The sequence below is a fragment of the Delphinus delphis genome, chromosome 3 (assembly GCF_949987515.2).
Source record: "Delphinus delphis chromosome 3, mDelDel1.2, whole genome shotgun sequence".
Taxonomy (NCBI): Eukaryota; Metazoa; Chordata; class Mammalia; order Artiodactyla; family Delphinidae; genus Delphinus; species Delphinus delphis.
In genome coordinates, this window is record NC_082685.1 from 47,499,870 (window position 1) to 47,512,091 (window position 12,222).

At 43.3% G+C, this 12,222-nt stretch overlaps 1 protein-coding gene across 2 annotated transcripts in view; it reads left to right on the forward strand.

Annotated features, from left to right (window-relative positions):
- PDE6A (phosphodiesterase 6A) overlaps positions 1-12,222 on the forward strand; it is a 68,966-nt gene that overhangs the window by 18,857 nt on the left and 37,887 nt on the right. For both annotated transcript variants that reach the window (XM_060006851.1, XM_060006852.1), the window contains 2 exons: positions 2,674-2,748; positions 7,723-7,787. In XM_060006851.1, the coding sequence (XP_059862834.1) occupies positions 2,674-2,748; positions 7,723-7,787 (140 nt within the window). The remainder of the gene's footprint in view (positions 1-2,673; positions 2,749-7,722; positions 7,788-12,222) is intronic.

Here is a 12,222-nt window from a genome sequence, read left to right on the forward strand (position 1 = left end):
ATAAGCACTTTTATACTCCTTCAGGAAGTAGCAAATGAATTCATACAAATGAATGGTTCTTTTTTTTAATCAAAAGAATTTCTGAGTAGTTAAATTCAAAAGAAATTTGGAGGTGCAAACTGAGCACCATTTTAAGGTGTTCAGTTTGAAACTTAAAGGATCTGAACACAGCTCTGAGCTGCAGTGTTCTGCCCTCTGTTTCTTTTGAACTCCTCCTCAAAAGGGAAAGTTACATTTAAGCAAGAATATCCTGACTTAGTCATCCCCAATAGATGGAACAATCTAGCAATGAGAAGTGGGCTGGGCTGCCTATAATCACTCTAAGAACCTAGGCTTCTCCACCTCCCCCGACACCACCCCACCCCAGGTAGCTAAGCTCTTACCTGAAGTATTGACATTATGAAAAAAGTCAATAAAGGTCACTGAATTGTACACTTAAACTGGGTGGATCATATGGTATATGAATTATATCTCAAAAAAGCTGTTTAGAAATAAAAAAGAGAGAGAGAGATTGAGACAGAGGAAGGCAAGCATAAACATGCCCCATATTCCACCCAACCCTTTGTTGATAACATCTGCTTCTCCTTGGGACAATCTTCAGAATCACTCAGTTTGACTTTGACAGTGTCAGCCCCATGTCCTTCTTCTGGTCTCCTCTAACATTTGTGTTCTCCTTTTATTACTGTTTTGGTTCTTACCCCATCTACCTTACTAAAGTTACTTGAGGGCTTAATTCTCTCCTCCATGACATAGCAGATTCCTCCAGGGCATAAACTGTGCCTTGTCCATCTCTCTCTATCTAACAGCAAGCATGTTGTGGAGCTTAGGTAAGTCTCCAGTTCACATTTTCACCCAGAATTGAATTGCTTCGTGTTGTTGGTAGTCAAGAGAAGAGCCCAACTGGGCAGAAGGGTGAGGATGTGAAATCTGAATTTCATGTGGAGTCCCTTCTGCTTGCCCCCTGGATGATATTAGAACAAACCACCATGACAAACATGTTCAAACAAGAGAGAGAGGTCAAGAAGCATCCTGCCCACAATAACCCAGAGCTAATGGATCATGGTCCCTAAATACCAGCAGATAAATGAACAGAGAGGCACTGGAGGACAGAGGCCTCCTCCGCCAGGCCCAGATTTGACCCAACACAAGCTGTGCAGCTGTATGTGTGGTAGGAAAACCAGCGGAGAAGTAGCAAGGGAGCGCCTGCATGGCTTCCCAGTTTCTTCTCCTGGGGCTGTGTGACCATGCAGAGCCTTTGCCAACCCTCTTCTCTCCTCTCTCTGCCCCTGTCTTTGCTAGTTGTCTTACAGGTGTCATCCTTTCCTATTGGAGCCCAGATATGGGTCTATTCATCCATATTTGGCACCATTGTTTGTCCTTTCTTATCTGGAAAAAAAATTTTTTCCCTATTACAAAAGCCATAAATTTTATTAGGGAATAATTGCTAAATAAAGTATAATCTCATTCCAATCCCCCAGAGAAAACCAGTTGTTAATGCTTTGTTGTGAATTCTATGACAGCATTTTCTATATAAACACTGGGGTCACATGATTTATCTATTTTTGTCACCTCACATTTTTTTTTTTTTTTTTTTTGCGGTATGTGGGCCTCTCACTGTTGTGGCCTCTCCCATTGCGGAGCACAGGCTCCGGACGTGCAGGCTCAGCGGCCATGGCTCACGGGCCCAGCCGCTCCGCGGCATGTGGGATCTTCCCGGACCGGGGCATGAACCCGTGTCCCCTGCATCGGCAGGCGGACTCTCAACCACTGCGCCACCAGGGAAGCCCCACCTCACATTTTTTACTCATCAGTGTATCATGGACATCTTTTTAATCAATACCTACACAACTGTAACATCACTGTTACTAGACGTACCATAATTGATTTAATAAGTCCCCTCCTATTGGACACTTAGGTTTTTTCTGATTTTTCACTGCTATAAATGATACTGCAAGAAACATTGTTGCAGCTAACTGTTTGCTCACATGTTTAGCATGTATTAATACTTAAGGTAAATTTCTTAGCCATAGAGTCCCCATTTTCCCTCTCATGTCCCACAGCACAGGGAGTATGAGGGTGCTCCAACCTAACTCCCATTTCTTGGTTATTGATTAGATAGATCCAGTTCTTTTTTTTTTTATTTATTTTTTGGCTGCGTTAGATCTTTGTTGCTGCGCGCAGGCTTTCTCTAGTTGCAGCGAGTGGGGGCTACTCTTTGCTGCAGTGCATGGGCTTCTCATCACAGTGGCTTCTCTTGTTGTGGAGCACAGGCTCTAGGCGCATGGGCATCAGTAGTTGTGGCTCTCAGGCTCTAGAGCGCAGGCTCAGTAGTTGTGGTGCAGGGGCTTAGTTGCTCCGCGGCATGTGGGATCTTCCCAGACCAGGGATCGAACCCGTGTCCCCTGCATTGGCAGGCGGATTCTTAACCACTGCACCACCAGGGAAGTCCCTAGACAGATCCAGTTCTGATGATATTGATACATCTCAAAGCACAGATATGACTGACATTCTCCAACTCTAGTGAATCTTGTAGCCCTTCCAACCTTTGGTTTCACTGAGCTCTGACCATCTTCCAGATTTCAGTGATAGATGACTCATAAAGGTAGTCTTCTTTTCTTAATCTTTTTCTGATCTACTTTCAAGACACATAATTATTGTTTTTCTCATTCCTAGGAATTTTTTGATGTGTGGCCAGTCCTGATGGGTGAGGCTCCACCCTACTCTGGTCCCAGGACTCCAGATGGAAGGGTAGGTCTCTCTCTAGCCCGTCCAATATGATCAAATGTTTAATGAAATGCAGTCGAGTAAGGCACTGTAGGCCCTGCTGAAGTGTCTTTATCACTTCAGTATTTATCTTCTCTGGGTTGGGTTGTCTCCCTTGAAATTATGATAACTCCTCACAATTGCTCAAGCCCTGTAATTTGCAAGGTATTTTAATATCTCACTGGAGTTTCACAATAACCCGGTGGGACTGACAAAGGAGGAATAAATATTCTCATTCCATAGATGAGGGAAGAACTCCAGAAAGATCAAGCAACCTGCTCAAGGATCCACCCAGCAGGAAAACTGTAGACAATTAAAGCTACAAATAACCTTAAAATCTAATCTAAAATGTACAAATTGATAGCCAGAAGGTCAATTCCAGCCAATAGGTAAATGTGTTTGGCTACATACGTTTTTTTAGTTTTTCTTTGTTTTCACTTTAAAACAGTTTTGAATTGGCAGCTTAGCACTTAAAAATCAAGGTATTTCTGATAAACATCTAGATTCTCAGTTTCTTTTCAAAAGGTGGCAGATCAGTCAAAACTGGACCCACAGTCCTGCAGGGTAAATTTGATTGGAGCTGAGTAGCGGCCGCCTCCTTGCAACGTGTGGCCTGAACTCTCTAGTTTGCACAGTGCCCCCGACTCCCTCTTGTACACCCCTGGCCTCCTCCTCTCATTTATGTTTCTATCAGGTCTCTCTTGGCACTTCAGTTTGTGACCTCTGGTTTCCTACTATTGCTACATTTTAAAGATGAGGCACAAACACTTTAGAGAAGCTGAAATGAAATGTGTGGGGATGTAAAGATGCAGCAGGGTAAACAGACCTGGCACTCAAATGGCCTACAGAACCTGTAGAATGACAGAATGACTTTAGCGAGGCCACATACAATAGGTAAGCAGCAGAGTCGTGTCCTGAATTGAGTTTTAGTCCAGCGTTCTTTCCACAAAACCTTCCAGCCTGTCTGAAATGGTATGTCAATTTCTGCTAGGAGGCCTGATTCCCCCCAGCCAACACTAACCCTACCCAAAATAAAGATAAAGGACAGCGTGTATATGTGTCTGTGTCCGTGTGTGTGTGTGTGTGTGTGTGTGTGTGTGTGTGTGTGTGTGTGTGTGTGTGTGTGTGTGACAGACTTTATTTAATCTTAATTCAAAGTCTAGGGATTTAGAATTAACACCCTGGCCTGTGAGCTTCGTATACACACCAGAAAAGATTTCAACCTTGGAATCTAAACTGTCTGTTCTGCTTTACCCAAAATGACCTTTATAACCTGGCACTGTCCAGTTTCAAACTACTCTTTTGCCCACACAATTTCATGATTTCATTTGGGAAGACTGAGTCTTCAAGGCTTACATCATGTGCTGCTGTCAGAAAACTATTTGGGGACGTTTTTCCTTTTTAAGTACAGCTTTTTGTGTTGGCATAGCTGAGATGTTACTACAGAGCTTTTCATCTAATTCACATATGAGCTGGACTTGTTCCTAAAATTTAGAATTTAGAATTTAGAATTTAGAATTTTAGAATTTAGAATTCTAAATTTAGAATTCCTAAAATTTAGAATTCTAGGAGATAGAATAGAGATCACCATAGCTTTCAGACACCACCAACTTCAATTAATTTCAGTTTCCCCGGCTGCTTTAATATTCAGCTCTCTGAGTTGAGCCCTGAGGTCAGAGGTCATCTCCAATTCCAGGACAGCCAGAGAGCTATCAGGCTCTAACTTATCCTTTTGCCTACTAACATCACTCTCACACTTTATCTGCCACATTCACATTAGAAATACAATCTTCCTCTGGATTTTGACCAATTAACCTCCCCAAATCTTGGTTCTGAAGTTCCCCCAATGCAACTACACCTCACTTCATCTCCTCTTAAAAATAAAGCGTTGTGTGTGTTTTTTAATTATGAAAAAGGCTAAGTAGACTTCATGGGGAAAAAAAAATAGCACTTCTTTTAAAACTGGTATATTTCCATGCATGATAATTTGGCTCTCGCTGTATGTGGCTCTTTCAAAGACCCTGTGTTACAGCGTCAGCTGCTTAGGTGCAAAGTGACAAAGGCACTCATTGATGGCTTGGTTTTGACTTTCCGAAGGCTGGTGAATTCCTACATGAATATGGCCTTGAAAGCAACTTGGCTGAGCTACAGTGTGTGGAAAAAGTTCTGTTTACCTAAAGCACACTGAACTTTTTGTTGCTTTCTGTGAAAGCAAAATTGATTCTCCTGTGGGTTTAAAAGAAAAAAAGTCCAGTTCTCACCTTTCTAAAAGAATCTCATGGAGACCCCTGGGTAGGGCAGTTTACCAGGACCGGGGAGCCAGCAGCTTCCCTGGGAGAGCAGTGAGCAGCCCAGGCCCAAGGACAGATGGCCCTGAAGCAAGAAGGCCATCTCCCCCTCCCAGAAGGAAACAGCTCTACCAAAGTCCCAGCAGATAACAGGGCCACCTTTGATTTCTAGAACCGCCCATAGGATATGACCTCACTGTTTTAAAATGTTCTTACCGCAATGTATTTATATTTATTGAAAAAGTAATACATGAGCACAGAGAACAGCTCACACCATACAAAAGAGCACAGCACAGAAATCCAGCCTGCCCTGAGGCAGCCACTGTGCCACTGTGAGCGGTCTACCTTTCCCAAATGTCCATGGACATTCCTGGGTGTGTGTGTGTGTGTGTGTGTGTGTGTGTGTGTGTGTGTGTGTGTGTGTGTGTGTGTGTGTATATATATATATACACACACACACACACACACATTCCACCACCCTTGACAAGTGTGATGATTCTATTTTGTGCCTTACTTTTCCCACTTGAGTATATTTTGTCATCTTTCCCTACCAGCACAGATACAGCTATTGGCTCTGGAGACATGCAAAGTATCCACTATGCCAGGAACTCAGTGTGCTTAACCATCTCCAAGTGAGAGATATCAGCTATCTCCAGACTTTTTAAAGCAGTCTGGTTGAGAGCCCTACATGAGGAAAACAATGTTGTTACCTACATTTGGGAATATATCGATAGGATTTATTAGCATATGTAGAATTACTGGGTCAAAGAATATGTGCATTTGAATCTATGAGACACTATCTATGCTAACTCTCCAACCATAGTCTTAGAATCATAGCTGGAAGGAGCTTTAGGGATTCCCTAATTCAGTTTTTTAAATTCCCAGATTATCTTTAGAACCCAAGGCTCCCACAGTGGCTGCCTGGGCCAGGGGTGAATGGGGGCAGAGGAGGACAGGACAGGGAGTGAGGGAAAACCAGGAGAGAGGCAGGATCTCCATGTACCCAACCCTGCTTCCATTAGGGCGGCATTACTTGCCTCTGCTTCATAGGATTAGGGCCCATGCTTTGTTAGGGAAAAGGGTTCTGCTACTTGACACCAACAAAAAACAAACACCACCGGTTTTACAGCTGGGGAAACTGAGGCCCAGAAAGGACACATAGTGGAACCAAGACCACAGCCTGAGTCTTTGCACTTTAGCTCTATCCCTAACTCCATTTCATCGTGCTGTGGGGTTCACCTGGTCTTCCCTTGGATGCTTCCTACTGCAGGGAGCTCATACCTACCCTGGAGCAGCCGATGCCATGGGAGCCGCTCTAGAAGGGTTCAATCACTGTAGCTGCTTCCAATGGTGGGCGTTGAGGAGCAGAGCCTCTCTCTCCCTCGTGAGCCTGAAGAAGGTCACGACTGCCCGTCAACTAGACACCCTTGACTAGATGAGGAATTTCCCTTTGTGGAGGTTCTGAGTCAAGAGGCCTTGATGGGGCCCAGGTGTCAACATTTAAATCTCTAGGGCAATATTTCTCAAAATAACCTGTAGTAGAGGAACAATTTTTTTTAATTTCCAATTTATCTTGGACTGATACTTTTCAAGCTATGATAAAAATCTATTATGCAAAAAGTAAAAATTTTAAAAGACATACAAAACTTGTCTTTTTAAAATTATCAGTTTCAACAGACCTAACCTAACTCAGTCAAATTGCTGTAAAAGTTTCTAAACACTGACTGTCAATTTCTGTTTTTATCTCATCATGGAATAGTAACAAATAGTTTGCAGACTGGTACCAGTCCAGGGACCACACTTTGAGTAGCCCCCTTTCTAGGTGAGAGTGCTACAGAGAGGAAAACACTATTTTAAGCTGTTAACCTTAAGTGACAGTAGAAAGAGCTCTGAGCACAGGAGTCAGGGGCCAAGGTTCTGGTCCCGGCTTACTGTCTTACTATAAATGAGTCCTCTCCTCTCTCTGGGTCTCAGTTTTCCTATTTGTAAAACGATTATTACTAACCTGCCCATCACGTTCCAATAAGGTAATGGATTTTTCCCTGGAGAGCTAGGGAAAAGGAACCACCTGCCAGTATCCAACCCCATGTTAGGAAGTCATGGAATTGAACAGGTCTAATTTAAGAGAATAGGGGTTTTAATGGTGTAAGGAGGTGGGAGGGATGGAAGAGGTGGAATGTGAGTTGGGAAGCATGAGGGATGATTGGGAAGGCAAGTCTGCAAGAGCTGACGCAGCGAAGAGCAGCTGAGTGGAGGAGTAAGGAGAAAGGGGGCCGTGACCACGGAGCTGACCCCACATGGAAGATGGCTGGGTTGATGATGATGCTAAATGGGACAGAAGCCTCCTTTCACCTCCCTCTCTCACTAGACTCCACCAGCAATCTTTCTCTCTTTTTCCTTGTATTGAACCCCCAGATTCCCTTGGAACACTCCCTATGTCTCTTCCCAGCCCCAGATCCCAGCCCCTGCCTGGCCACTGTGGGCTGGTTCCAGGGAGGAGCACACTGAACCCTGAGAGTCAGCTGAGGACAGTGAGCTCCAGGGGCACCGGGACACGCCCTTAGAAGGTCAGGCTGGTGCTTCTGGAAAACCACAGGGCACAGGGTAAAGAACAAAGCCTTTCTCAAGAACACACTCCTGCTGAAGTACTGTCTCTATCTCTTTTGCCTAGGAAATCAACTTTTACAAGGTCATTGACTACATCCTGCATGGCAAAGAAGACATCAAAGTCATCCCGTAAGTCTCTTCTCAAAACATGTAGAATTGCAGGCACATTATCAGTGTCCAGAAGATACTCATTCCAAGATCGACACTAACCAAACCCAAGAAGGCCACACACTCTGTTCGAGGCAGGGAGAGCAGTAAGGAGGCAGTGTGGAAGGGTGGAAAGACCATGCAGTTTGGAAAATGAGGCTGGATTCTGACTCAGCAGCTGTGAGTTCAAGTCCCAAGTCCAGTGTCAATAAGTGGCCTGGGGACTTCCTTGGTGGTGCAATGGTTAAGAATCCGCCTGCCAGTACAGGGGACATGGGTGTGAGTCCTGGTCTGGGAAGATCCCACATGCCACGGAGCAACTAAGCCCGTGCGCCACAACTACTGAGCCTGTGCCCTAGAGCCCACGAGTCACAACAATTGAGCCCACATACCAACAACTGCTGAAGCCTGCATGCCTAGAACCCGTGCTCCGCAGCAAGAGAAGCCACACAATGAGAAGCCTGCGCACCGCAATGAAGAGTAGCCCCTGCTCATAGCAACAACAGAAAGCCTGAACACAGCAACGAAGACCCAAAGCAGCCAAAAATAAATAAATAAATTTATTAAGAAATAAATAAATAAGTGGCCGGTTTGGGCCTCTCTATAGAATGAGGCCATGGTGTCCGATCGCGGCTTTTCAATGATTTTCTATGGAGGCACATCTGGGGCCTAATGCAGAGGTTGAGGCAAAGGCAGGAAGTTGGCAAAGAAACTGACTCAGCCCCCAAGGAAAGCTTATTCTCTCTCTCTTTTTTAAAAAAATATTTTTTTATTTATTTAGGCTGCCGCAGGTCTTAGCTGTGCCACACAGGATCTTTAGCTGCAGCATTCGAACTCTTAGTTGAGGCATGCATGCGGAATCTAGTTCCCTGACCAGGGATCGAACCCGGGGCCCCTGCATTGGGAGCGCATAGTCTTACCCACTGGACCACCAAGGAAGTCCCAGAAAGCTTAGTCTCTAATGTCTTCTTATATGACCTAGGAGGATAATGAAAAGGCAAGAACTCCCAGAGGGTGAGGCCTCCAACCTGCCTGCAGGTGGTGGAGGCTCAAAGGCCATTTTAAGGTTTCAACAGTCAAGAACGTTTTTAGTATCAGCTTGTACTTTTTGATCAGTAGAGCACTCTCCAAAACTTAGCTGCCTTGTTACCTATGTGAATCCTCTGTGGGTACCAAGAGCCACCCCACAGTTTTGTCTGAGGCTTGGCTCTCTTTCCCAACTGAACTGCAGACTCCGTGAGGCTGTGATCAGACTCTGTGGGATAGCCTCACCTTTGGTCTCTTTTCTGGTCCAAATGAAGGGATTTATAGCAGGTCACCTTAATCCTTAAATAGTGGTTGTGAGAGGCCGCAACTGTTGCCAAACAATTTTGATAATCCTGTCACTCAGATCACTCAGTTCTCTGGTTTATCTTTTACTGGTTGGGTATAAGAGACTGCTTCAGGTTCCTGAATTTCTGGGTTCTCTCTGTTCAGTCCTGTTTGCATGAAGACTGAATCTTTCCTAAACTCGTCTCTTTCTTTTTCTTTTTTTTTTCCTTGTCAACTGCATACTCTGCCACCATTCTGTTTTCTAACCACTTCTCTAGAGGTACCAGTTTATCAAACTCATTGTCTGTATGCTGAGTTATCACAGATCACAGTTCTCCCCAATGTCTCACCACTCCTCACCAAGTATCACACCCTTCTAGCCTCTGATAACATCCACCTTGCTGCCTTCTACAGTGTGGCTGTATCCACATTGAATTTAATATAAATTCTTAGAAGTAACTTAAAGAGATTATACTATGATGCAGCACGGAAACAAAAAGTGCCTTTGAATGGCACAAAAAGCCAGGAAAAAGGTATGAAATATGATAAAAATCTATACCTAAATGCTAAAAGAGCTCTGTTGATATTCATAGAGTAATAATTATAAGCTCAAAAAGCACTGCATTACAGATTAATTGGCAGAATATTATCTTTCTCAGTTGCATATAAGAAACGGTTCTTGGGAATTCCCTGGCCATCCAGTGGTTACGACTCCACGCTTCCACTGTAGGGGGCATGGGTTCCATCCCTGGTAGGGGAGCTAAGATCCTGCAGGCCACATAGCACGGCCAAAAAAAAAAGAAAGAAAAAAAGAAAAAAACAACCAGTTCTTGTAAGAACTGATGAGTTCTGAGATATACGTAAAGAAATACCATATATCCTATTTACAAGAGAGCTATCTAAAAGATAAGAATGCAGATAGAATGAAAGTAAAAGAATGAACAAAAGATATGCCTTGCAAATGATAATCAAAAGAAAACTGATGTAACTATGTGACTATCAGATAAAAATAGGTCTCAAGGTGCATTATTAGAGGGACTTCCCTGGTGGCGCAGTGGTTAGGAATCCGCCTGCTAGTACAGGGAACACAGGTTCGAACCCTGGTCGGGGAAGATCCCACATGCCGCGGAGCAATTAAGCCTGTGTGCACAAATACTGAACCTGTGCTCTAGAGCCCACGGGCCACAACTACTGAAGTCCGTGTGCCTAGAGCCCGTGCTCCGCAACAAGAGAAGCCACCGCAATGAGAAGCCCACACACTGCAAGAAGAGTAACCCCTGCTCACCACAACTAGAGAAAGCCCGCACGCAGCAACGAAGACCCATAATCTATGGGTAAAAGAAGAAATCAATGGAAATTATGACATATTCTGAAAGAATGAAAATATTACATATCAAAACCAGTGTGATGCAGAAATCATGCTTAAGGTGAAAATTTACAGTCTTAAATATTCATATGAGAAAAGAATACAATATAAAGTAATAAACTCTGTACCCACTTGTATCAGTCGGGGTCCTAGCAGATAATAGGCGTCACATTCAAATAAGGGTAATTCAAGGAGGCTTTACTTATAGAGGGATGAATTATAGAGGTGTGGGTGGAATGAAGGAAACTGAAAGAGAATATGCTAGTAGTGAGGTTGTTGTAAGCATTCCTGGGCCCACAGGAAATTTCTAGAACCTGGACGGAGAAAGTGTCATGTAGAGCAGGGCATCTTGAGAGAAGTGTTGCCTTTCAGTCAAGAGACGCAGCAAACCCAGAGCAACCCTGCCAGGGGGAACCCAGGGAAATAAATAGCCTGACCTAACTGTTCTACCTGCCTCTAGTTTTGGCCAGGTCTCCTCACTGGGCTAAATTCAATCAGAAGCTGGAAGGCCAGGCACCCTATTGATGGAGTCCACACAGACCGGCCTCCTGGGACACGGAGGAGCAGGTTGGAGAGCGGATCTGGAGGGTAGACAGAAGCTATCCATCACATCATCTCAAGAAACTAACAGCAAACAAGCAAATAAATAAACCCTCCCCAAAAGAATAAAGATAAGCCCAGAAATTAATGAAATATTAACAGAATAATGAACAAATGCCAAAAGCTGGTTTCTTGGAGAGATTAACAAAATTGATGAATTTCTGGCAAGATTGAGCAAGAAAAATAGAAAATCAAATGAGCTGTATCAGGAAGGAAAAGGGGGATAACCACAAAGACACAGAAATTAACAAGATAGTAAGAGGATATTATGCCCAAAATATTTTAAATCTAGATGAAAGAGGCAAATTCCTGCAAAAATAAAACCTACTAAGTATAAATCACAAAGAAATAGAATACCACAATAGTCTTATAACAATAAAATACATTAAAACCTTCCCACAAAGACATTCCAGGCCCAGATGCCTTCAGGGGTGAGTTCTACTAAATATTTAAGGAAGAAATAATGCAATTCTCATACAAATTATCCAGGAGACTAGAAAAAGAAGTGGCTAGCATAAACTTGACACCAAAACTCAACAAAGACTGTATGAAAAAAGAAAATTCAGACCAAGCTCACTTGTGAACATAGATGCAAATATGCTAAATAAAATTTTAGCAAATAATAACTAAAAAGGATTATACATCATGACCCAATTGGGTATATTCCAGGAATGCAGGGCTAACATTAGGAAAATGAATAAATACAATCTGCCACGTTAAGAGAAACATGACATAATTATCTCCATAGAGGAGAACTTCCTTAATCTTCTAAAAGTAATTTTTCTTTTAATGTCTGAAAATACTAAGTATTGACAGAGACGTGGAGTAAAGGAAGCTCTAATATACTGCTGACGGAAGTATTAATTGGCATGATCACTTTAGAAAACAGTTTAGTCTTACCTAGTAAAGTTGAAGACATGCACATCTTATGACCCAGGATTTCTACTCCTAGAACTAGCACATGGAATTGAATGCACATATACACCAGAGTGCTGGAAGCAGCAATGCTCATATTAGCCTTGCACTGAGGGAAATGTCCATCAACAGTTGAATGCATAAATTATATGCAACCTTACCAGGGAAAACGGTTGAAGTCAAGCAAACAAATGAATTACAGCAACATGAAAACGAAGTCCAATG